Source organism: Alexandromys fortis, unplaced genomic scaffold (genome assembly GCF_014885135.2).
Source record: "Alexandromys fortis isolate MF-2015 unplaced genomic scaffold, M_Fortis_MF-2015_v1.1 scaffold_216, whole genome shotgun sequence".
Classification (NCBI taxonomy): Eukaryota; Metazoa; Chordata; class Mammalia; order Rodentia; family Cricetidae; genus Alexandromys; species Alexandromys fortis.
Window position 1 is genome coordinate 2,324,047 of NW_026068089.1, and position 26,127 is coordinate 2,350,173.

Genomic DNA, 26,127 nt, shown 5'->3' on the forward strand with positions numbered 1-26,127 from the left:
TGAGGCGTGGGGGTCTGCTTTGCCATGTTAGGAGTTTCTAACTGAGATCACAAAGCAGGAGGAGTGGTCCATTCCCACCCTCCTTCACCCAGGACTCCCTGAAGACTCAGCTCACTGGGCGGGGCTAGAGGTAGGCCAAAGGCTGACCAGGCGAGTCTGGGAAAATGGGAGTGGGGAACACTCAGGGAAGTGATAAGTGTACTGGCACTGGCTGCTACACAGCGGGGCCAGACCTGGACTGTTGATTCCCTTCTCGGGCACAACCTGGTGGGCCTTTAAATAGGAAAATGGGGCAGGATGGGGAGAGTGTTTGGATGTGACTGCATAGGAGACAGGACACACAGATGGACATACACATGTGTTCAGTTGTGTATCCAGACCAGCATGCACAGACTCCACTCCTGTATGCACACATGCGTGTGTCTAGGAGTGTGAACACACAGAAGTGTACATACGGGCATCCCAGAAACCCATAAAGTGGTGTGAATGGGGACCTCAGAACTTGGGTGGAGTGGGCTGGGTGTACTGCAGTTAGGAAAACAGCAGCGAGGCTCATCACCGGGTCAGATTACACAAACTGAGCGTCAGATCTCTCCAGGAGCAGCTGGGCTGGGAGGAAGTGTCCTATAATGCCTTGGGCTTCCCTAGCCAGTGGGTGAGGGGTTTCAATTTTCTCAGCTGGAGCTTAAGTTTGTCCTTCACTTCCTTTTGTAGAACTTAGCTTCCCTGCTGGCCTCAGGAATCTGGGTATTCCCATCCCAGGCCTGCTCCAGGAAGCCTCCTTCCTCTACCAACTGTAAGGTGGTCTCTTAGAGGCCCAGAGATTTCTGGACTGCGGGTGTCTGAGGCATCCTGACACATCGAGGGTGTCCCAGATGGCGTTTGACATTCTGTATACATTTCTGGCGTGGACAGAGAGCCTGGGCGGCGGCTGGGGGCGGCGCGAGGGCAGAAGGCGGCCCCAGAGCCCCTGGCGGCAGAGAAAGGTGGCCAGCGGCCAGCCCCGCCCTGTCCCCACCTGTGTGTGCTCAGGGCCCTCACGGAGGAATAAAAGGTCGCAGTCTGCCTGAGGTCAGCCAGTTCTTGCTGCTCCTCGCCCGCCGGGTCCAGCCAGCCACGTCTAGCCGCTATGTCCATCCACTTTAGCTCTCGCTCCACCGCCTTCCCCGGCCGAGGTGCCCAGATGCGCCTGAGCTCCGGCCGTGCCGGTGGCTTTGGTAGCAGCAGCCTCTATGGCCTGGGCACCTCTAGGCCGCGCATGGCCGTGCGCTCTGCTTATGGAAGCCCGGTGGGCTCTGGCATCCGAGAGATCACTATCAATCAGAACTTGCTGGCGCCGCTGAGGCTGGACATTGACCCCACAATCCAGCAGGTGCGCCAGGAGGAACGTGAACAGATCAAGACCCTCAACAACAAATTTGCCTCCTTCATCGACAAGGTGAGACGGATGTGACACACCCCAGTCAGGCCCTAGCGGTTCTTACTGGCCACGCCTGCATCAGTCCTGCCCAAGGAGGCCTACCCGGTTTCTTTCCTTCAGTGTCTTGGATGGGATCTTTGTAGAACTCTCCTTACACCCTCCTTCAGTGTCCAAGCCCCTTCTCTCCTCCAGCAGCTGCCCTGTGTACTTCCCTTTCCTCAAGGATTCTAAGATCTGTTTATCTTCCTTTGTTTTAGGGTCTGAGATCTCTGGGGCTTTGGAGCCAGTGTGGTGCAGGGGCGAGGCTGGGAGCTCTGGAGGCCAAGGCCAGCAGTTAGTTCTTTTCTGCCTGGGTCCCTTTCCCTGAGAGGAGGTTGTGGGGAGTCAGGAATGAGGTGGACTGTCCTTTTCCAATGAGAGAAAGATGTATCTGAGAATAAACGCCAGGGAGAGGGAGGTTCCTGCCCCACCCACCTGCCTGTTCCTCTACCTTCCTTTGCTGTAGGAGATGAGGTCACCTCTGCCTTTGGAGATGGCCCAGTGGGGGATAGGGACCGGGCTGAGGGACCATCAGCAGGAATCCTTTTGAAGATAATGCTCCCTGGCTGTCCATTCCTACCATCCAAGGCCTTCTAGGGACAAGAGAGGCAACTTGGGTCTCAGAGAAGGGGCCCCAGGAGACCTGAGGCCTTCAGTCCTGCCTGGCCCTCTGGCTAGGGCCCACTCCCCTGCCTCAGTGTCTTCCTTCCAACACTCCTGCCTGTACTATTTTGTCCTAGAAATCCTTAGAAGTCCCCTCTCCTCTGGCTGCCCTAGATCTGGGCTCCTGCCTTGATGCTGGGCCGGACTGTTCCTAATCCAAGTCCTGGTTTTCGAGGCTGTTGGTTTTGAGGCAGCTCCTCTTGCCTTCCTCCTGTCTTCAGGCTGAGGGCTCCTTTTGGTCCTGGGATGGGAGTCAATGCTTCTTTTCCTTGGTTTGATCCTAGCATGCTGGAAAGAGTAGTTCCAGCCTGGAAGGAGGGGCAGTCCAGTCAACTGCCTAATATGCTCACCTGTGGTTTCAGAGAAGAAAGAGGCTACTAAAGGGGGGAGAGAGAGAGAGAAGCCAAATTGGCTAGAAATCCTTATACACCACCAAACCAAGATCGCCTTCTCCACATCTCACACTGAAGTAGGGTTCTGGAGAGGAGAAGTGAGCACTGGGAACCAACTGTGGGTGTGTGGGCTCTGCTGGGTGGCTCCAGTGTTCAGCCCCTCAGGCGCCACCTCTTCCACACCCCTCCAGGTGCGCTTCCTGGAACAGCAGAACAAGATGCTGGAGACCAAGTGGGCCTTGCTGCAGGAACAGAAGTCAGCCAAGGGCAGCCAGCTTCCCCGAATCTTTGAGGCCCAGATTGCAGGACTGCGGCAGCAGCTGGAGACACTGCAGCTGGATGGAGGCCGTCTGGAGGCGGAACTGCGAAGCACGCAGGACGTGGTGGAAGATTTCAAGAATAAGTAATGTCCCTGGGTGCCACTTGGAGGACCCCAGGCCTGGGACACTGTGCCTTCCACTCATAGGCACTCTGCAAGCATCCCTGGTTCAGGGGTCAGAGTTCATTGCTGCCCACCACCAGAACTGCCTGAGCGATGTCCCTGCCACCTCTTCCTTTGCCTCCCGGGGTGTTGTTGGGGCATTCTGCTCATTGTTTCCCCTTGCTTAGTCGAGAGAAATAGCCCAGTCTACCCTGACAGTCCTGGTTCCTTCTGGGTGCCTGACTAAGCCCCAAGGCCTCAGGTGCCATAGGCAGAAGGTATCCCATGATAGAGGGCATCAGAACTTGAAACCCTTACAGATTATTCTAGAATAGAACAGCGTACTTATTTATTTACTTATGAGCAAATGAAGAATTGGAACCAGACAGTCTATGGGACTTAGTCAAGATTGCATAGCAGGTCACAGGAAACTTGGTCTTGAATTTGGGTCCCTAACTCCCAGATGTGAGAAGGAAAGAAACAGATGGGAATGATGGTTTTGATTGACAGGGCAGGGCTCAGGACAGAACCAGGGAAGAGGCTGCCAGAGACAGGAAGCCTGGAGTTTGTGGACAAGCCTTTGAATGCCCTTGAGGCTCAATTTTTCCCTCCCTGATCAGAAAGCAAAGTCTAAGGCTTGAGCTGGGCCCCACCCTGCCCCCTGCCCCTGGGCACTGGGGGCAACCAATGTGCTCTGTGGTTGGGTGACTAAGCCAGGCATACCAGCTCCGACCGGAGGAGAACAAACAGGACCTCCGGGGAGTGTCTCCCACCAGCTGCTTCCCTTGGGCTTGTGTCAACAGACTAATCTCACCATGGGTAGAACCGGACAGGTGCAGGGCAAAGGGGCTCTGAGTATCCAGCCACCCCTGCTGCCTGGGATTCAGCCGCACTAGATCGCCTCAGAGCATCTGGCTTCTGTGGAGCAGGCTGAGCTCCAGGCAGAGGGTGAATGGGAAGCTGGCAGCAGGCACAGGGAAGGGCATGGTGCTCTGAGAGCATCAGCCAGTGCATTTGGTGGCAGCAGCCCAGCAGCCCAGCAGCCCAGCACCAAGGCAGGGACTCAGGGAGCCTTGCAGATTTGTAGCTTCTGTGGGACTGACGTGCCACTCTGGATGCACGAATGTCCTGAGTCTGGGCTCCTGCCGGCAGAGGTCCTCCCCGAAACAGGTGCCAGCTCCTTGAGAGGAAGAGGGATTTGGGGGAGAGATGTGGGCTACCACCCAGCGTGGGCGCTTCATATGTACTCTGTCTGTTTTCCCCGTTTGAACTTCCTCTGCACACTTCAGGGATGGGCCTTGCTAGTGGTCAAGGCAGGTGCAGTGGAGTCAGCTGCCAGCGCTTAGGCCAGGGCTTTGTCCCTTTGCAGCGCAATGACCCGGCCAGGTGACCTGCCTCCGTGCTTTCAGCTCTGACAATTACAGAATTATAGTGTAGGGCTGTTGGGAGGGGGCGTGAGTTATCCCACAGGAAGTGCATGCCACTAAACATGCACTTTAGGCCCCATTAAACAGCCCCCAAGCCTGGCTCTGCTTGCTTTCCCCACCGGTAGATACAGTCTTTGGCTTCTAATTCCCATACATTTCCCGAGCCTCTTCCCTCCATGCTGGGATGCAAAGACTTGGGACTATCTGCATGGAAGTAAGAGAAATTAGGTTTTGTAACTGTGCCACCTGCTGACTCAGGTGTGCCACTGAGTGTTGTGTGTGACTGGTCCGAGGCAAAGCTGGGCCGTCCCCATGCCCCTCTCTGGTTGCAGGTATGAAGAGGAAATCAACCGGCGCACAGCTGCTGAGAACGAGTTTGTGTTGCTGAAGAAGGTGAGGGGCAGAGGCGCTGGGGGCTGCCTCATACCCAGGGTGGTACCAGGGTCCTTAGGGCCCTTATACCCCAGGGCTAGGTCTGTGGTCAAGGCCTGCCTTTGACTAAACAGAACGGAATGATGAATTTGGGGAAGTCTCAGTCACATAGGGTAGGACAACCTGTGTCCACATGCCCTATGTTCATGTATGCTTGTATGTGCCCCCCCACCGTCTGTGTGCACATGTATGCATGCGTGCACCTGTGCACATGCACGTCTCTGGTGGGCAAATAGAGTTGTTTCCAGACATTTGGGATTAGAACTAAGACAAAAGATAGAAGTTTGAGAGGGAGGCCATAGGATCATCTAAGGAAGTATCTTTTGGGGGTCAGAACTTTTACCCCAGACCTCAGGGCTCCTGGGTGGTCTCAGATGTTTGCAGAATGAACAATGATCTGTCTCGAGTCAGGATGAGCTCCCTGTTCCAAGGTGTGTAGGTGGTTTTTGGTAAGCCTGGAAGTGTCTCAGAGGGTTTGTGCTAACTGCCTTTAGAATCCTAAGTCCAAACCCTCTCACCAAGCAGCTCTGTACGCAGACCCCACTGCAGGTGTACTGCCTGGCCACAGAGTGGGCCCCTGAAGACCCACGAGGTCAGCCCAGAGAGGGTAGGTGGAAGCGTGCAATGGCTTTCTCCACTGTCAGCTCGACTGGGCTTTGATCAGCTAGGAGTTGGATATGGCAGTACAGACCTTTAATTCTAGCTTGGCTGAGGTAGAGGATTGCAAGTCTGAGGCCAGTGTGGACTACATAGTGCATCCCACTCTAGTCCAGGCCACACAGTAAGAACCTGATTTTTAATTATTATTACTGTTAATCACTTGCAACATTGATGAGGTGCACTTCTGGGTGTATCTGAGAGGGTGTCTCCAGAGACGGATAACTGAGGCGGGAAGCTAGGGCCCTGGACAGAATAAAAGGGATGGATAGAGAGAGACATAGACAGGTAGGTATGTAGATGGATGAATGAATGGATGGATAGATAGGTAGGTAGGTAGGTAGGTAGATCGATGATAGGTAGACAGACAGACAGAGCGAGCTTGAGCCAAAAGAGCATCAGAATTCCCTCCCTCTGCTTCTTTCTGGTCAGCCGTCAGTCATGATGTGAGCTGCAGTGTCTTCCAGGCTTTCTCTGCTCTGACTAACTGAGGCTTCTGAAACCCAGAGCCTAGACAAATCTCTCCTCCCTTACATTGTTTGGGCTGACATTTTGGTCACAGTGATGTAAAAGCACTGACAGAAGCCCGTCTCCCACCTGGGCTGTGACCTGCGCTCCCTGGCCTCGGAGTCGCCCAGTGTTTCCAGTGAAGCTGGCTGGCTGGAGTTGCTCATCGTTAGGAGGGTGAAGGGATCTGAATGACTGACGCTCTGCTCTTACACGGATGGAGAAGAGGAGGTGTTCAGTGTGACTCTTCACACAGCCAGGATGTCTGAGCTGGGATTGTGTCCATACCATGAAGTCTTTGGGACCTGGTCACATGTTAGGCCTGGGGTCCAGGGTCTCTGGGTCGAAGGTGCTCGGGAGGTAATGCTGGTTGTGAAAAGGCTGGAAATGTGACCGATCCAGCAACCTGCAGGGCCAGCGAGCAAGTTTCCGGGGAGGCAGAGGTATTGTCCTGAAATATCGGGCAGGATTGATGGACTTGGTCTCATCTCTACTGGCTGTTCCCTGTCTTGAGGACACGGTGTCACTACCCTGTCTTGAGGACGTGGTGTCTCTCTCTCTATCCTGTCTGTCCACCCCAGGATGTGGATGCCGCCTACATGAACAAGGTGGAGTTGGAGGGCAAGGTGGATGGTCTGAATGATGAGATCAGCTTTCTCAAGACCTTTAATGAGACGGTGAGTTCCAGGGTGGGTGGCGTGCCATCTTCTAGCCTTAGAAAGGAGCCCCACTGACCATCATCTGGCAGGGGTTGGGCCAAGGCTAGTACCCTGAGGGGACCTCACAGGAGGAGCTGCTGTGTGCACCGTATTTTCTCTTTCTTTCTTCTAATCCTACCAGATTCTGTGTTTGAGATGCCAGAAGCCAGGGTGGGCAGAACTAATCAGCCTGTTCTGGGGCCTCACTGGCTTCTCCCCACTCCAGCTTCTTCTTTCTCTTTTCCTTGGGTGGGTTCCAGTGTGGTGTGCAATGGGGCAGGTCATGTCTGGTCCCTGCAGGAGTTAGAAGAGCTGCAGTCCCAGATCTCAGACACATCCGTGGTGCTGTCCATGGACAACAGCCGCTCCCTGGACTTGGATGGCATCATTGCCGATGTCAAGGCCCAATATGAGGCGATGGCCAAAAACAGCCGGACTGAGGCTGAAGCCTGGTACCAGACCAAGGTGTGTGGCCCTTTGGGGACATCTTTCCTCTTCCTGCTAGACTCTGGGTGGCAGCCCCCTTTCTCCTCATCGTGTTTCCAGTCTTCGGGACCTGGCAGGCACCAGTGACTAAGAACATGGTGTGCTCGAGTTCAGGATAAGAAGGAGCCAAGGCTAGTTCCCTGCCTTAGGCCTGAACCCAGGCTGATGGGTCAGAGGAAGAGCAATGAGACATACATTGAGAATGACTCAGTGTCAGTGCTGATGAGGTGGGACACACGTGCACGGGGCTAGGCAGCATCTTAAGTCTTCTGTCACCCCACGTGTCTAATCCACAGAATAGCCCTGTTTTGTGGGCACTGCTGTGATTGCCATTCTAAACATGAGGCCCAGAGAGGTTAAGTCAGTTTTCCAGCTCACACAGCTGGTAGGTGAAGAGCGGGCACTAGCTCTTGAAGTGCAGTGTTCCAGGAACAGGAGGCTTAATTGTTACTATAGAGTCATAAAAGCTGAGGGCAATCTGCTAAAGACATGGGAAAGACATGGGCTAAACCAGTGTCACTGAAGGAAGTCAGAAGCCAGGTTTGAGGGGTGCAAAGGGTGTGGAGCCCAGCAGTGTGCATAGATAGAGAAGTATAGGCCTGGACTCTGCTCTCAGATCCTGGCTAGGAGGGGACAGAGACTGCCCTGTAGTTTGATTGTGAAGGTGGGGGCTTGGGTGGGTAGTGGTGGCTGAGGGGTGACTATAGCTGGGAGAGGCTGTCTGTGGGTGGAGAGAAGGCTCTGGTGGTTGGCAGTGATGGCCCACCTTGCCATCATTGTGTTCACGACCTTTCAGTTTGAGACCCTCCAGGCGCAGGCCGGGAGGCACGGAGATGACCTCCGCAACACCCGGAATGAGATTGCGGAGATGAACCGCACCATCCAGAGGCTGCAAGCTGAGATTGACGCCGTGAAGAACCAGGTGGGGACCTGCCCTTCTGCTGCCTTATCCTTGCTTTTTGGGTGAGAGGCAGCTAGACAGGTCAAGGTCAGGGTGAATCTGGGAGGCCTGGGCCCAGGTGGGTGTACTTACATCTCAGGCCTACCTGATGGAAAACTTTTGGCCAGGGCCTGGGCTGGGTTGACAGTAAGAGTCAGGGCTGGGTGTGGAGCCGGTGGAAGGAGGCTCAGGTCACTGAGCACTCTGCTTGCACCTAACTCTGGGCTCACAGTGCATCCATCAGAAATCCTTACATGCCCCACCCCATCTTCAGTCTGGACCACACCCTTTTCTCCTTTTACTCAGGCCACGCTAGCCTGCTTCCTAAATCTTCCTTCACCTAGCATTCATGCTCCAAGGGTCTCAGTCCACCAGCCTGTGATTCTCCCAGCTCTGTCCAGGGATTTTGCTTTATCGTTTCTGGGACTTAGGACAAGAGTCCCCTTGTGGGGACTGGCATCTTCAAACCCCCAGCCACCCACTAGCAGCTACCTGAAGGGCTTTGAAGCACCTTCTACTGTCTGCAGTGTTCGAGGTTATTAAATTATTGGCTGTCTTCACCCCACTGGAATTGCATATTCCTTGAGAGTGGAAGCCATCTGTCTGACTCACTGGTCCTGTCATGCCATAGGGACAGAAGTCTCAAAGGAGAGTCTGAGAGAACATGTACTTTATTGGAAGCTGAGATGGGGGTGTCAGTGAGGGAAGGGTCCCCTGAGGGACTGAGGTGCCAATGTGGTCATGACTGCTCAGCCTGAGCAGGCGTCTGCAGCGTGGGTGGGCAGAGGATGCGTGCCGCGGTCTCAGCAAACATTTCACTGAACTGCGGTTGGAAGGTAGAGTGGTTTACCCAGGAAGAGCCTTCTCTGAGCCCTGTAGGTGGGTTATACACAGGGCAGCTGCTGCCTTCTGGCTTGGATGTAGAACTGTGAGTCACCCAGGGAAGCAGACCAACTTCTTGGTCAGAACAGGAGGCTCAAGATAATGAATGGTCCTTCCTCAGACCGTAGCCTTCACCACATCCACCAGCTTTCTCAGACAGCAATCACCACCGAGAGCCTCAAAGGACTGGGGTGGTCTCTAGAGACAGGGGCTGCCCTGCCCGTCTTAGGGGACATTAGTGTGAGAGGACTCCACTGACTGGTGTCCATGGAGTAGAGAGGTGGCAACTTCAGCTGAAGGAAGAAGCCCCTAGGATGGAGAGGGATCCTCGTAAAGGGTAGAGACACCCTGGGCTGGAGTGTGGGGGATGGGAGAGGGAGGCAGCTTTTGTTAGTGGTTGTGTTAGCCAGCGATCTACCCTTTGTGTAAAACACTGCAGGGAACCAATTTAGAGGAGAAAAGACTTGCTTCGGCTCACGGTTTCAGTGCCTGGTTTAAGCATCGTCACTTTGAGTAGGTGGCTATGTAGATCATGGTGTGTGTGTGGGTGGATGGTTGTATAGAATTCCTCATCTTACCTCAGCCAGAGTACAGAGAGGAAGGACCAGGGTTCCTCACCCCTTCATGGACATGTCCCCACTGCCCTCAGTTCCTTCCACTAGCCCCATCCCCTAATGGTTCTACCTCCTCCTGATAAACACCATCAGCTGGGGACCAAAGCTTCACACATGGGCCCTTGATGTCCATTCACGACCTAAACTGTGATAGTGGGGGAAGTGCCCAAAGGCGGGGAAGCCCTAACGCCCATAGTAAGTGGTAGCTGCCCTCAGCAGACACCAGTCTGTGGGAACTATGCCTCATCTTCCTTACCCTTACCGCATTCCGGTGGGATAGATACTGATACTGGCAGAGCCAGCATCAGATCCTAAACATTGGCTCCTCATATCCTTGGGTCTAACCTTCAGGATTTTCTGGCGTTTGGGGGAGCAGGCAGGGCCAGTGAAGCCATCTCAAGCAAGACGGACAGGAGCATCATGGTTTGATAGGAAGGTAGTAGCCAGGCTGTTCCCTCTGCTCATGGTCTCACTACCACCCACAGCATGCCAAGCTGGAGGCCAGCATTGCTGAGGCTGAGGAGCGCGGGGAGCTAGCACTCAAAGATGCTCATGCCAAGCAGGAGGAACTGGAGGCCGCTCTGCAGCAGGCCAAGCAGGACATGGCGCGGCAGCTGCGCGAGTACCAGGAGCTCATGAATGTCAAGCTGGCCCTAGACATCGAGATCGCCACCTACAGGAAGCTGCTGGAGGGCGAGGAGAGCCGGTGAGAGATGCAGGCAGAGCAGGAGGTCCTGGGGGATCAGTAAGGTCTGGCTTTGTTATTAATATACCCACAGGCATCTCCTAGGTGCCCGCCCTCTGCAGGGTATAGGGTGAGAGGGACAGGGTGCCTAAAGCCCCTGATTGCTGCTTAGCCCCGTGGAAAACTTTCTTCTGGATGGAAAAGCCATGTGGTAAGCCTTCTTAAGTAGGGCCATTAGCAGTGTTGGAATTTAAAAAGTGGCGGGTGAGAGAAAGATACCAAGCAACAGAGTTCATGTGGAGGGGTTTCTATAAAGGGAATGTAAAAAGAGGGAAGGGGAGGTGGGGACAGGCCTCTAGGGACAGAAACAGCAGAAGAGAAGAGAGAAGCAGAGAGTAGGAGAGAGAGAGAGAGAGAGAGAGAGAGAGAGAGAGAGAGAGAGAGAGAGAGAGGAGGAGGAAAGGGTTCTTTTAAAAGGGAGCATAGTGAATGTGCACAGGAGGGGCTCTAGTGACTGCAGCTGAGGACAAATCCTGTCTGAACCCCAAGGTCAGGCCAATACAGATGCCTTAATACTAACAAGCAGAGCTTTTAAAAAACGATTTATTTCTTGGTATGGTGCATGTGTCTGGTGTATAAGTACATGTGTGCGCAGGTTCCCACATCCAAGCTGATGCTTGGAGGTCAGAGGAGGATGCCAGTGTTCTGCTCCATGTTGCCTTGTTTTGAGACAGGGTCTCCTATGGAACCTAGAGCTAGGCTGGTGGCTAGATAGCTCATGATCATCCTGTCTCCCACCTGCTCTCCCATAACACTAGGGTCTCAGGCACATGTGAGGCCACACCTGGCTTTTTATGTGGGTCCTGGGGATTCAAATGCAGGCCTCAGCAGCTCCTAGCAGGGCTCTCCTACTGATCCTCAGCAAATTTTCAGGGAGGCAGGTCAGGAGCGTTGTCTCCAGGGTCTGCAGAAGGACAAGCTGTGGTTCAGTCACCTGAGGGACTGAGCAGTGTGCAGCTGAGGGCTGCTGATTGCTGCCCAAGAACAAGTTAGGCCGCTTTTCATGGCTACCCAGGCTCACCATGTGGCACTCAGTGTGCTAGGAGCATTTTCTCTGTCCCCAGAGCTGTGTGCATAGTCAACTGCAGTGATGGGGAAGGCTGGCAGGGGCTGGGCTGACTTCCTGCAGGATAGAGCACCTCAGTCTGAAGTTGCTTTTGTTCTTAGAGGCTGCAGGGACTGATTCCTTCCGGGGGCCATACACAATTTTGTTCTGGAGAAGGTTAAGGTTTGGAGAGGTGAGAAGCAACCATGCTGGGAAAGCATGGGAGTAGCCTCGTTAGAATCCAGCATAGAGGCAGACAATATTTAAGCCATGTTTCTGCCCTCAGGGGGGAAGTGCATTCACTGTGGAGATAAACACCTGCAAAGGGAAAGCTCAGAAACCAGGATCTTTAGCTTTGTTTATTTATCTGCTTATTTATTTATTTATTTAAGAGGCAGACAATATTTAAGCCATGTTTCTGCCCTCAGGGGGGAAGTGCATTCACTGTGGAGATAAACACCTGCAAAGGGAAAGCTCAGAAACCAGGATCTTTAGCTTTGTTTATTTATCTGCTTATTTATTTATTTATTTATTTATTTATTTATTTATTATATTTGCTTGCTTGCACTTATTAGAAAACAAACTAGTTTAGAAAAAAACATTTATACAGTGTGTGTATATGTGTGTACCCACATGCTACAGTGTGCTACAGTGTGTGTATATGTGTGTACCCACATGCTACAGTGTGCTACAGTGTGTGTATATGTGCATACACGCATGCTACAGTGTGTGTGTGTGTGTGTGTGTGTACATGCTACAGTGTGTGTGGAGGTCACAGTTTTGGCAAGTAGGTTCTCTCTTTTCACTGTGTGATGGGACACAGGTTGTCAGGCTTGGTGGAAAGCTCTCGTACCTGCAGAGCCGTCATCCTGGTTCCAGGAACTTACAATATTTAAATGCTAAGTTCACTGGAGAACTTTCTCTCTTCTAAGCTGTGTGCGTAAGTAAGATGAATGGAGCAGACCAGAAGGTAGGGGTGTGTGGGGGCAGGGAAGGAGTGGGGGAGTGTTGAGGCAGAGAGCCTGGGTGGTAGGAAGTTGGGGGGGGGCATGGTTGAGAATGTAGGCCAGAGGTAAAAGAGGGTCTGTGCACCCTATTTAGTGTTCTTTATTACACTGTTTATACGAACTTTTATTTAACCACCTGACTTCTTTGTGAGAAGAAGAACTGAATATCAGAGGCCTCTGGAAGACAGGCTGTCACACAGGCTGTCACACAGACTGTCACACAGGCTGTCACATGCTGTCCCAGGCTGTCCCACAGGCTGTCCCAGGCTGTCACATGCTATCCCAGGCTGTCCCAGGCTCTCCCACAGGCTGTCACACAGGCAACTGCATCTGAGAGGCCTCTCTGAACCTTCCTATCTACACCGGGGCCCTGATTCTTCCTGTTTTAAATCCCTTAATCCCTTTAACTTTTCCTGGGAATTTCAGGGACTGTGGCTCTGAAACTTTCATAATTGTTTTGAGTTTGTATTCTTTGAGATACAATGCTACAAATATAGTCACAAAGTCAATATATACTCGGAATGGAAGAGCAAATCCGTCACTGTAACTTGGACATCAGGCCTGATCCCAGCGTGCCCTTTAGACAGTGCCCTGGAATTGCTGCTTGATGGCACCCAGCCCTTGGCAGCTCCAACTTCTAGCAGTCTCCGCCGTTGGTCTAGCATCCTGGAAGCATCCCGAAAACCTGACCCTTTCCCACCTTCACTGTGAGGCTGCTGAGGCCAGTGGATCCCCCTACCCCTCCCCATCAAAGTAAGGTATCTGCCCCCCTGCCAAGCAACTGAACCCCAAGGCCAAGATCTTGGTGACAATGGGACTATGAGTCACCAAACAAACACACCCAGCTGTCTCAGATTTTGAATTTCCACTGCAAGACCTGTTTCAGGCCCACAGGGCGGCTGAAAGCCACCCCGCCTTCCCCTACCCTCTCAGTCCTGGCTGGAGCCAAAGTCAGTCAACAATTCATTAATTATTTCAGCATCTATTAAGTAATTGCTAGTTCCAGGCCTGTGCTATGGGCTGGACACAGGAGTCCGTAAGCAGCAGCCCATTTTGAGAACTTCTGGTGAGGAAGGGCAGGCCTGCTCACAACTAATGAACGTGGTAATCGTTTTCCAAGCCCTGGGTGTTTGGGGCTAGTAGGGACAGTGCATGCTGCAATGTTCACAAACAAACCTGTCACCTTGGTTCTGGAGGTAGGCCCGGTCTAGAGGTGGGATACGAACGCCATGGAACTTTGATGCAGGCCGTGTAGTTGACTGGGAACGGGGACTAAGTGGGCCTCTTCACTCCTGCTCCTCAGTGATTGTGAAACAAGGCTAAAGATGGGCTGGGAACAAGAAGGGAGGGATGGAGATTCTGCTTGGCCTCTGGAGGCTGGTGCCTGGCAGTGCTAGCTCTGCCCTGAGGTGAGAGCCACACTTACAGACCTGTCCTCTTCTCCCAGGTTGTCTGGAAGTGGAATCGGCCCTGTGAACATCTGTAAGTTCTTGGCTACTCCCCCACCCCCCGCAGTGCCAGCTGTGAAGACTTAGATAGCTAGAGCGTAGTAGATTGGCTCAAGAGCCCCGGCTTGTGGAGTTAGGAGCTTCCCCTTCCACACACAGTTCTGGCAGGTTCCATGGAACTCATATCCACCCAGCTCAGGGGCCCAGAGCAAGAATGCAAAGGCGAGAGTAGAGGGAAGCCAGGCCAGGAATGGCTTTGAGACCCTGGGGAGGGCCCCACGGTTGTAAGAAGTTTCTTTTAAGCTGGGGGGTCTTGTTCGAGAAGGGAGGCAGGGCAAGGAGGGGGGCGGCTATGGCAGGAAGGTGGGCTGGGGGTGTGTGCACTAATCAGACCCTCTCCTCTTCCAGCTGTAGTGAATTCCACTGGGGGCAGTGGCAGCAGGCTCGTCTTCGACGGAACCATGGGGAGCAATGCTCTGAGCTTCTCAAGCAGTGGGGGGCTCGGAGGCCTCAAGGCCCATTCCATCAGGACCACATCTACCTCACGCAGGAGCCCCCACAACTGAGCACATATAACCAAGCTTGTGGGCTTGGAGAGTCTCCACAGCCCTTTGTCCACTTACAGGACCCCTCCTGCTTCACGTCCCTGTCCCACACACAGGCCCCCTCCTGCTCCACATCCCTGTCACAAGACAGAATACGGTCTGAAACTGCTGTTGGTTTTAGTAAAGTTCTCCTCTGAGCGACCTTCCCTTGTGGCCAGGACTGATGTGCACAGGGAGCAGAGGGTATGGCATGCTCAGGACTGGGGTTCAGACTGATAGGGGTGTGGCTCCAAGGTGCTTAACCCTACCCAGGGTGCCACCTAGGCCCCTGTCCAGGCTGGCATTGGTTCCAGTGCCTATCCTGAGGGCATCCAAGAAGGCCTCAGGGAACAGGTGGCGGCAGGTAGATGTTGAAGAACGCCATCCTCGTCAATTCCTGGGGCCTAGGACTATGTGTTCTGATACTTTTGAGGGGTTCCTCTGTAACTGAAATTCCCCGGGGGTAACTCCTGGGGGTGACAGAGCAGGGGTCTCAGAGCCTAGGCTGTTGAGAGAGAGCCTGAGTCTGGATCCCTGATGAAAGAATGGCTGTGTCTAGATACCTAGGGAGGGAGGAGGGGACCTCTGTCGGGGGCCTTCGAATATCTGGGTCTCTGCTGTAGAGCTTCAGGTGTTTCTGCATTGAGAGTTTTGGTCCCAGGCATGAGGGGGCACTGGGGCTGGTTTGAGGTCTCCAAGTGTGGGGTCCACAGGGTAGGATGGGAGCAGCATAAGGTGGTTGTAATAAAGGTCTACGAGTGAGCCTCAAAGGATAGCAGGGAGTGGGTGGGCACAGGGGACAGGATGGAGACCATCATCAAGGGTGTGTTGACTTCTGAGGAGTCTGTGATTTGACCCCATGGATATGGAGTTTTGAACTGGGGTATGGTGTGGAACAGGACATGGAGGAAGTGGGCCACTGGTGTCTTAGAGCTCTGAGTGGTGCAGTCCTCATCCAGGGTAGAGTCCGTCTCTCAGTGCCTTGCGATTCCTTGTATATGGGTTTGGGGCCTACCAACTCATCCCCTGTGTCTTGAGCACCATGCTGTGCAGAGTGGGTAAGAATCCAGAGACAACCCTCCTCCCTGGCTTAGGACTGGTTGGCTGGTGCAGGCAAACAAGCAGGGAGTGGCGACACTGGCACACAACACCACACACCCTTGCATCGCAGCAGCCTTTATTGAAACACAGATGGGGCACTCCAGAAGGCAAGGCACCCACAGACAGAACCAGAAAGTGGCCTCAGAGTCCCCATCCCATCAGCCCTCCCGAGGGCAGTTCCCTTCTGCACAGGCAGGGGAGGCCTGGAGCAAATATGGAGTCTTTGAAATGTGTAAAGGCGTCAGGAATAGCAAGACCAAAGCTCCTTAGCCAGGGGCTGTAGGTAGCAGGAATCCCCAGAGAGCAGACTGTTTTCTGGGAGGCAACCCAAGGAGTATGGATAGAGCATATTGTCCCAAGGAAGGCAGTCAGTCAGGGAGGTGACCAAACACAACCAATGATAGGCAGGTGCTTGCTGCCTCTGGGGCCAGAAACGGGAGCTTCTAGGGCAGGGTTCCCTCTGGTGCTTTAGTTTTTGGAGGAATGGCTGGGTAGTTAGGACTGTGCCTTGACCCACAAAGGCCAAGCTTTATTGTTTAGCCACCCTGGGTGACAGGTAGTGTCCCAGAGGGCTTGGTGGATGATACAAATCAATTATAAGTGTTTGAAGACAGGTTGGAATTAAGCAGAGGGTTGGGAATATCTTCTAAAGTGAAGCCCGAGGAAAACCAAGAAACAGCTCCCTAAAAGGAGAAGGTGGAGGAGAGCGGCCCTGACTCTTTCCTCCCATAGGAACATCTAGATTATTCTGGAAGCAAGCACACATTTTTTTTTATACACACATCACTCCACTCTGGGGCAGACAGACATCCCATTTGCAGGTCCTGGCACTAAGCAAAGCGCACTGAGCGACTGCTCCCACAGCTGAAGCTGGAGGATCTTGGCTGACAAGGAGTGCAGGAGTCAGGTGCCATCACTGAGATGCTGCCCCCAATGGCAGAGGGGCCAGAGGCAATCTGGCGCCCTGGGGTTGTGCCATATGTGAGGCCCCCACTTGTGACTCCACCACGGGAGCTGCTGACACCTGTGGGAAGAGGAACAGAGAAGGATAAGGGGCTTGCTGGTGTCACCCACCCACTGCAGGTGCCTGAGGGCTTCACATGCAGGGTCTGTGTCCTCCTCAAGGGATCAGTTGCTAATATGACATGTCCTATTCTTTCAACCTCATGGCACATCTGGACCCATTTCCCTGGACTGCAGTGTCTAGTGGCCACCAGTTAAAGGGTGCTCAACTGTTTTTGAAGCTAACCCTCCCTCCTTCCCCGGCCCTACAACCCTTCCCCACCTTCCACCCCCTTCCTGACCAGTAGTCCTTAGGGAGGAGCCTGGGGAAGAGGAAAGACTATGAATGTTGGGAATGTTGGAGGATCGGTGGGGTAGGCCCATGGTGCACCAGAGCCATTTTTCTAGGGGTCCTTTCCAGCAGATACTTACAGACATTCACGGAGCCCACACCCTCGCATAGCCTGAGGAGAAAGGAAAGCACCATTAGTTCTAAGCAGTGACCTGGGTCCTTGAGACAGTAGCTTGGGGACAGACAAGACCAGCTTTTGTTCTAGGTTGGAGCTATCTCCTGAGAGTCAGGAAGGGCTCCCCAAATCTTCTTTTAGAATGTTCATTTTCTGTCTTTAAAGTGTCCCCATCCATGGAGACCAGCCCTCCTGGTTTAGAGCAGTAGTGAGTGGAATTGTGACTTCCACACACCGCCTGCCATCAGTGCCTGAGCCTGCTGAATGCCAATAAGTGCTCACAGTAAGCATGAGGCAGGGCTACGGGTATACAGGGCACAGCATTCTTATTGTACATGAGTCCAACTCCAGGGAAACTCGGAATGGGCTTCAGAAGCCCAGGACCTAGTGTTGGGTCCTAGCTCTGCAGCTTAGTAACTTTGTGGCCATGGGAAAGGAGCTGAAGATTGAGCCATCCCTTCTCTGTTTTTGGATAGGAAAAATGGTACTTACCTGACAGGATGGAAGATTATAAATGGGTGCTTGACATAGAGCATAGGATATGTGATAGCTAACCATTATTACTGAAGCCTGGCCTGGAGTTGTGTGGTCAGAGCTATATGTCACACTTGTGCCCAAACCGTTAGCCAGGAGGCCCAGGGTCTCTGCCCCTTCCATGCAAGGACTGACAGGCCCTAACCAGCTTGTTTTTTCAGGACAGTTTGGTCCTCAAATGAACCCCCACATGGTTCTTCTCAGCTCACCTGTGTTCCTCGCCCTCCAGCAGGCGCCTGTAGGTGGCGATCTCGATGTCCAGGCCCAGCTTGGAGTTCATCACCTCCTGGTATTCCTTGAGCAGGCAGGCCATGTCCTGCTTGGCCTTCTGTAGGGCAGCCTCCAGCTCAGCCAGCTTGCAGCGGGCATCAGTGAGGGCGGCCTCTCCCTGCTGCTCAGACTGAGTCACTGCGGCCTCCAGCTTGGTGTTCTGGGATGCAGGGAGGGTTGTTAAAGTTCCTTGTTCTATGTTCAAGGGCCAAGTCCCAGTATTCACTGCTAAAAGTTCCTATTCTCAGTGCCATGTCTTCAATTCTGGACACCAGCCTACTGGTGCAGATTCTGGCTTCTTTTGAAAAAGTTAAGAGGCCTCGCCATGTTTGTCCTGCACACCCTCATTAGCTGTTCCTATTGAATCTGGTCAGTTCTGGTCTTTGTGTTTTTAAATTGGCTACCTCTTGTGCCTGGGACTAGCCTGTTGCTCATCATCCCAGCCTCCGTTTGCCTGAGTGTGTGACTCCTGACCTAGAACGGTGGGCTGGATGTTAAATTGCTTACCCCAAACCCGTGACTTGTGGGTGCCAGGATTGGTTTCTGAATTCATTTCCCAGCACCTTACAAACCACTGACATTCTCTCAGCCTCATTCTGGCCTGGGGACTAGGAAAGTCCCTGCATCTCCACATGGGGCATTGTCCCCATTCGATGGGAAACTGCTGAGATTAGAGTTGGCTTCTAAACCCACCCATTGGGAAGCTGCCTCCTGCTAGCTGACTGCACTCTCTCCTCATGCTGGGCATGCGGTGGGGGTTGGGCTTTTTACCTGGCACTTGGCGTTCTCAATCTCGGCTGTCAGCCTCTGGATGATGCGGTTCAGCTCGTTCATTTCCTCTCTGGTGCGGCGCAGGGTCTCCCCATGACGGATCACTGTGGCCTTCATCTCTTCACACTGAGAAGAATTGGACATGTCATGAAGTTCAGGGTAGGATGTCCACCCACTGAGCATACTGCCAGTGAGGGTAAGGCTGTTGAGTGCTTAGCCCGTAGAGCCAGGCAGCAAGCCTCACCCTGCTATGGGCTCTTTTCTGTTCTTTAGGAGGCAGAATGCTTAGACAAAGGACACCTCATATCCTTTCTATCACCATGTCTAAAGGACAAGTGTCCAGGTCACTCACCTTGGTGCGGTACCAGGACTCGGCCTCTGCCCGGCTGCGGGTGGCAATGTCATCATACTGAGCCTTGATCTCAGCCACGATGCAGTCCATGTTCAGGTCTCTGCTGTTGTCCATCTTGACGATGACAGAGGTGTCTGAAATGTGGGCATGGAGGATTCGGATCTCCTGTGGAGGAGAGGAAAGCTCTTTTTAGTTCACACCCCTACTCTTGGCTTACTACCTTCTCCCAGTCTTTCTCCTCCCCTGTGTCTCCAGTAGTCCCAGTCTGGTGGACACTGTCATGTCCCAGTGTCCCCCCGGGACCATCCCTCAGTGCTCTTCACATCATACCACAGGCCCAGGAGGAGGAGACAGAGTTGATGTCTGTAACCTCAGCTTGGTGCTGTTGCCCAAGCCCGTGGTTTACCAGCTGTGATCGCTGTGGTTACACTAATCAGGGAATCTAGCTTGCATGGGTGTGCAATGAGATGCAAGCTACAATTCTTCACGTTGACATCTGTCTCAGATCTCAACAGTATTCTGTCCCCTGACTCTGCTGGGAGGCTTAGAGACCAAAGTGGTCGCAAGTCCATCCCAAAGTGTTGCAGGCTCCTCCTGCCCGACTGCCCTGTGTCCCCTCACCTCCTCATACAGTCGCCGGAGGAAGTCGATCTCCTGTGTCAGAGCTTCTGCATTGGCCTCCAGGTCCGACTTACGGAGGTAGGCACAGTCCACATCCTAAAGGGAAGACGAAGCAGGAGTCCATGGGGAGCACACCAGAGTGCCTCTCTCCTCTCCAGTTATTAGACTGAGTGCCTCTTGGGAGGCCCTCAGCTGGTGGTCATCCCAGGGCCCGGTGCCATGGAGTGAGCAATACCTATTATGTCACTGGTGAGGAGTGGGAAGGGGACGCGAGGATCCCAGGCACAGCCTGCTTGTTGCCACTGGAATGGGTCCTCTATACCTACAGCTGGTTTTGCCACCAAAACCTGGGGTCTAGTGTGGAAGTGCGGAATGGGTCATTTCTGACCGGGCCCTGCAGCTATGTTCTGGATCTTAGAGAAGAACCAGGCCTAGGACAGAACTGAGGACCTTCTCACAGAAGTTCCCTCATCCGGGTGGTTAGGAGGTGAGTCCACAAGGCAGAGTCACGTTTAGGAAGCAAGCAACACCAGGCATCTTCATCACCATGTGTTTCACACTGTGGCTGTCCAGGGCGCCCTGGCAACTGGGGCTCTCTCCTTCACCACAACATATCAAGTGCCCGCTCCATTGACAGCCCAGCCCCAAAGGACATTAGAAGCCTAGACTAATGAGCATGAGATAACAGTGCCCCGAGTGAGGCTAGCATGGGGCGCTGAGGTCCAGGGCCATGCAGGGGTTAGTCTTTGTGACTCTGGGAAGCACTGGCCTCCAGGGCCCAGCAAAGCTGCCACGCGTCAGCTCGGGCTGAAGGATGACTGAGTCACTCACCTTCTTCAGGGCCACAAATTCATTCTCGGCAGTGGCCCTGAGTGCCACTTCTTCTTCGTACCTGGGGACAGAGGGCACAAGGCACAGATTTGAGGAGGGGGAAAAAGAAAATAAAGGACCAGATAGACATACCCCAGGACCTCACACTTTGGAGGGGACCATGACAGTTCCCTGTGCTCCTACATTCTCCTGGCTGATTGCGTCAAGAGGGACCTTATGCCTTTCAAAGGCCTCCTCTCTCTGTCTGTACTGCGGCTGTCTGAGAATAAGAAGCCTGCCTGGCTCTGGAGCCACCCTTTCTTTGCCCGGTCCCCATCCAGGGCCTACTCCAGCACCACCTAGAACACAGCGGGTGCTCAATAAGCCTTTGTGAATTAAGAAAAGAAATAAGTAAAAATGAGTATCTTAGAATCTACAATCTTCATTTTAAAAAGCTTTTTGAGATTTCGTTTATTTTTCTTCTAAGTGTATGGATGTTTGCCTGCATGCGTGTCTGTGTGCTCATGTGCATAAGATGCCAGTGGGGGCCAGAAGAAGGTGCTGGACCTCTTGGGGTTAGAGTTACAGATGGTTGTGAGCTGCCATGTGAGTGCTAGGAGTTGAACACTGATCTCCTGAAAGAGCCAGTGCTCTTTACTCCTGAGCTGTCTTAGTCCTAGCCCCCTCTGCCATCTCTAAACTCCCAGGCTAAGAGAAAGTTTCTAGCTCGTTAGAGCAGTGGTTCTCAGTCTGTGGGTCATGACTCCCTGAAGGTCGCATATCAGATGCTTTATATTATGATTCATAGTAGGTAGCAAAATTACAGTTATGAAGTAGCAATGAAAGTAATGTTATGGTTGGGGGTCAGAGCAGCCTGAGGGCTGTAGCCATAGGAAGGTGAGAGCCGCTGCTCTGGCAGCAGGAGCCGCCGTTGTCTTCTCTCTCTCGAGGATCCCTTTAGAGTCCAATCTAAAGCCATTGGTCTTTGACTTAAACTCACTTTGTCTCTGTGCACCCCCATCCCCACTGCCCTCACCTCTTCTTGTAGCCCTCCATGGCCTCCTGGGCGTGGTTGAGCTCAGCAGCCAGTCTCCCACTGTCAGCCTCCACAAACTCAGCCTCCCTCCTCAGGGTCTCGATGTAGCCCTCGAACAGGGGCTCCAAGTTGCTCTCACAGCACTTGCGGTTCTGGTAGAACTGCCACTTGGTCTCCAGCAGCTTGTTCTGCTGCTCCAGGAAGCGCACCTGCCATAGGAGAGGGAGAAAGTCTGTGGAAGGGAGCCAACCTGCCTTTGTCTCCTGATAAAACTCACTGAAGAGGTGTACAATGGATGGGCAAATGAATGTCTGCTCAGGTGGGCCCAGATGGGGAAACTGAGGCAGGGAGTTGTGCTGGGCAACAGAGAGACTGCAGGTAAGGCAGAGGCAATCAGGAAAGCTCCCTGGAGGAAAGAACACAGAACAGTGGAGGGGGAGGGAAGGGGCCTTTCACTATGCTCTTCCTCAGGACTTTTTGTAGCTTAGATGATTTTCTTGATAACCAGAGAGCTTGGTGAACAACTGAGAATGGATGAGGTGGGTAGGGTGTCCTGAACACAGGGAGGGGGTATCGGAGAGGCAGGGGTGGGTGTCCTGGGCACAGGGAAGGGGTATCAGAGAGGCAGGGGGTGAGTGTTCTGGGGCTCTTGTCACAGAAGAGGCCTGCAGTCCCAAGTGAACCTGAACTCGCAGGTCTCTGGAGACCATGTAGATGATGCAGACAGGAAAAGATTTTAGAAAAAGATGTCACTGTTTACTGTCATTCATGAAGACAGAAGTGCCCATGTGGCCAAGACCCACTGTGCTGGCGGAGAAGAACGACAGTAACCCAGGTTAGCCCTGGGCCTCTAGGTTTCTAGACCTGAGTTGGAGCAGAGTTGCCTGTTGGCTGCAGGACTGGTCCACCTCTTACAGCCAGGCCTGGCCCCTGTGCACCTTCTACCAAAGAGTACAGCTGAGGAGCCCTGGGCTGGAGCTTCCAGAAACGGTGTCTAGTGTCCTCCATACTGTGTCTTAGCCAATAGGATCCTGTGACTGTCTTAGCTCTACTTTCCATTTCAAGGTCATGGTGGGGACTCTGAGGTGGAGCAAGGAGGACACTGCTCCATGTCACCCAGTGAGCCAGAGGAGGAAGTAGGTGTTGGGCAAAGGCCACAGATTCTTGGGCCCAGGATCCATACTGCTCGACTGTTACCACTTTTCCAGGGTGTAGCCTGACTGCACGGACCTGTGGCTGTGAGCCTTGGGCCCTCTAATTCAGGGGCCTGTGGAACAGGACAATACGGGCCTGGGTCTAATCTGACTCTCTGTGGTTGGACAATGTTGTAACTGCCGTTTTCTCTTCTGGGTATAAAGGCACCAGTCTTCAACTGCCCTCTGTTCTAAGGCTGGCTACAGCTTGAAGAGGCGTGATTTATCTCCTCAGCTAAAGTTAACTAAGAGCTTCCATTCTGCCTGAGCTTCTAAAACCATTTAATTGGTCCTTAGGCTCCAAAAAGGGCCTGGCTCAGGACACCCACCTTGTCGATGAAGGCTGCGAACTTGCTGTTGAGGCACTTGATCTGTTCCTTCTCCTCATGCTTCACGCACTGAGCATTGGGGTCGATCTCCAGGTTGAGAGGAGTGAGCAGGCTCTCATTGACAGAGACGCTGGTGATGCAGGGGGGTGTGGGACCACAGACGCCTCCAGAACGGTATCCAAAGCTGCGTCCACAGGAGCCAGAGCGGAAGAAACCACAGACGCTGAGACTGCCAAAGCCCCCTGAGAGTCCACGGTAGCAGGAGATACCCCTGTAGGGAGCTGCGGAGATGCAGCAGCGGCCAGGCCTGGGGCCACAGGCCGAGGCGCAGCTGAAGGCTCCGAGGCGGGAGGAGAAGCAGGACATGATGTGCAGGTGATACAGGGCCAATCTGGACCCCAACGCCGGTGCTCAGCCTTATATCGTGAAGAAGGCGCGCACCCTCCGCCCCGGCGTTTACGAGCTTGCAGTTCGGAATCAAAGCAGCCAGGGCTGCCTGGCCGCCCCCATAAAACAGCGTTCTTCTCCCGCCCGCCTGTGCTTTATGGTGCCACGAAGAGCCTGGTCAGCTCCAGGGCCTGGCACTCTAGGCATCGGGCGGGACTCTCCTGCCCTGCGCTGGGACTCAGTGTGTCACCTTGTCCATTCCAGGCTGGCTCACACCCCAACTGGTCTCACCATGAAGGCTAGGAAATCCGGGCTTTGGGTGTCCAGTGACCTTTGAGTTCAGTGTGTGTGTGTGTGTGTGGGGGGTCATGCGCGCACATGTGATGAGGGACAAGGCCTTTGAAGTTATGGGCAAGTTCATGTCACGACTTTGGGCAGGTGAATAATCTTCCTGAGCCTTAGATGTCCTGTGGGGAGTAGGGATAAAGGGATAATAATTATAATATCCACCTGAGCGCTGCTGGGAGGAACTAATGGGATAATGGACCCGAAAGCCTCCAGGACGAGACTTGGCACTTACTAAGAGCTCCTGAGATGTTTGTTGTTTATCTATTTGTTCCACTATTATTAATTTGTTATTTCTCCTGTGTCCCCTTGGGTAGACACTTTCTCTTCCGCCTCTCACAGCTCAGCTCCTGCCTCCTCTTGCCCTTCGTACCCTTCTCTGTGCAGCTTGGAGAGGGAAGCCGGTAATACTGACGGGTTCGCCAACAACCCGCCTAGCTCACTGGAGAGGGGTTTTCATTGTTTTTGGAGACAGGGTTTCAGTAGTCCCGACTGACCCCAAATCACTGTGTAGCCACCGCTAGCCTTGAACTCTTAACTCTTCTCCTGCCTTCTCAGGCTTTCTTCAGAGATTGTGCCCAATCACCTGCTCGGGAAGATGAGCCCCACAGTGGTACAGGACTCATGGGGAAGGCTCCGAGGAGTGGCCTTGGAACCTGAGGGTCTAGGGCTGCTAGGTGCTGTCTCTACGGGGCATGTGCTTGTGCACCTGGAGCAGGAGTAAAGCTGAGTTCTTGGAGGCAGGATTTGGGCTGCTCTAGGCTCCCCTCAGTTCACTGATGGTCAAGGACACTGACTCCAGGCGGCCAGAGCCATGACAAAGGAGGTTAATTGTGTGTCTTATTATTAGCAGCGGAAACCGGAGTGTGGACTCAGCAGCCGGCATTAAAGGGAAGCATGCGTGCCACCGCGCTTCCTTTGTTTTAAAGCTGTGCTATTATTGTGTATGCAGTAATTAAATCTGGGAACTCCGAGATCATCACGGGCATCCCGGCCTCTCATTTCCAAGGAGTGTCCCATTGCCATTATTGCTGTCTTTTTTACATTCTCTCTTGGGTTGGGTTGTTTTGGTCCAACCTGGGATTGTTTCATATAGGTTTAGCCCAACCATGGTTCTGTGCATGAGATGGTCCCCCAACTCTAGTGTCTTGGATATAGGATTCTTTTTCTTATTGACGAGGTTTTATCTGTAGCTCAGGGTGGTGTTGAACACTCTATCCTCCTGAAGGTATGTGCTACCATATCTGATTCAAGATTGTATAGTTTTATTCCTTTTTCTTTTTCAGTTTGCTGGGGGATGAAAACTAGGACCTTGTGCATGCTGATGACTTGATCCTACAGTGAGCCCACGTTTCAATTTCCTTTTGGGAATGATAGTGTTGAGGAGTCCTTCCTGGGGGCCTTCCTCTGAAGTATGAGTATTTAAATCAGATGTGTGGTAGGCTTGCACAGTTCGGGTTTGGAGCCTTTCTGGGTTTTGAGTAGACCCTTGGTGCTAGAGCACTCAGTCAGCACAAACTGGGAGAGCTGCGGCTGAGCTGAGACTGCTAAGTATACAACCTGAAAGGGCTAGCTTGACACATAGGCCCCCATGGTCCCCCCAAATGTTCATACTAATTCTTATCCAGCTTAGGAAAGCATGCTCCTAAGACCCCTCTATTAGTCTTAGAATGTGGGAAGAAAGCAGGCTGAATCATGAGAATATCAGATGCAACCCAGGACGGGCATCTCTGCCAGAGGGTAAGTGCTGGTGCTGGGGAGGGGAAGGGCTTCCCCAATCTCAATCCTGGAAACTGTGTCCTTGGCCTTCAGCTGGCATTCGGGTGGAGTTGCTCTCTTGTCCTGGTCATCATGCCCACCAGGAGCCAGGCTCAGAGTGTGATGAGGAGGTTGCAGGGATGGGGTGGGCATACACAGGTCCTGAATAGAAAGTAGTAGGGGTCTGACCTTGGAACCCCAAGTCATATGAATTTTTCACTGGGTGAGCCTCCCGCTTTGGGGTTTGGGGCCAGGTCAGGGCAAGTTCTGTGAAGAGCTAGAAAGTACCAAGATTAGAGAGCAGAGCAGAGAGAGCTCGCGTGTGTGTGTGTGTGTGTGTGTGTGTGTGTGTGTGTGTGGTGTGTGCCTGTGTGTGTGTACGTATATTACTTCTGATAATGTCATTTTGAAATATCTTGAACATTGTCTTAGTTGGGGTTTTATTGTAGTGAAGAGACACTATGACCACAACAACTTTTATAAAGGAAACCATTTAATTGGGGCTGACTTACAGTTTCAGAGGTTTAGTCCACTATCACAGTGGCAGGAAACATGACGGCATGTAGACAGACATGGTGCTGGAGATGTAGCTAAGAGTTCTACATTTGGGTTTGCAGGCAGCAGGAAGTGGCTGTAAGCTTGAACTTCTAATAAAAGACCTCAAAACCCATCCTAGTGACTCATTTCCTCCAACAAAGCCACATCTACTCCAACAAGGCTACACCACCTAATAATACTACTCCC

General features: G+C 53.0%; 2 protein-coding genes across 2 annotated transcripts; one reads left to right on the top strand and one right to left on the bottom strand.

The window, feature by feature from the left end:
- The first annotated feature begins 1,004 nt into the window (after nt 1-1,004).
- Nucleotides 1,005-14,570, top strand: Krt7 (keratin 7). The gene is made up of 9 exons (XM_050122501.1): nt 1,005-1,438; nt 2,706-2,917; nt 4,695-4,755; nt 6,540-6,635; nt 6,957-7,121; nt 7,939-8,064; nt 10,064-10,284; nt 13,823-13,857; nt 14,232-14,570. The coding sequence occupies exons 1-9, from the start codon at nt 1,130-1,132 to the stop codon at nt 14,387-14,389; spliced, it is 1,383 nt and encodes a 460-aa protein (XP_049978458.1). The 5' UTR covers nt 1,005-1,129; the 3' UTR covers nt 14,390-14,570.
- Nucleotides 14,571-17,912: 3,342 nt separating this feature from the next.
- Nucleotides 17,913-24,094, bottom strand: LOC126488811 (keratin, type II cuticular 87-like). Its single transcript, XM_050122515.1, is given in 6 exon segments — nt 17,913-18,678; nt 18,905-19,069; nt 19,526-19,621; nt 20,357-20,417; nt 21,363-21,580; nt 22,894-24,094. Coding segments are annotated over 6 exon segments (1,068 nt in total). The 5' UTR covers nt 23,260-24,094; the 3' UTR covers nt 17,913-18,516.
- Between the last annotated feature and the right edge of the window lie 2,033 nt (nt 24,095-26,127).

Coding starts and splice junctions, on each gene's coding strand:
- Krt7 (XM_050122501.1), top strand. CDS start 1,130: ATGTCCATCCACTTTAGCTCTCGCTCCACCGCCTTCCCCGGCCGAGGT. Junction 1,439..2,705: donor TTGCCTCCTTCATCGACAAG/GTGAGACGGATG, acceptor ACACCCCTCCAG/GTGCGCTTCCTGGAACAGCA. Junction 8,065..10,063: donor TTGACGCCGTGAAGAACCAG/GTGGGGACCTGC, acceptor TACCACCCACAG/CATGCCAAGCTGGAGGCCAG.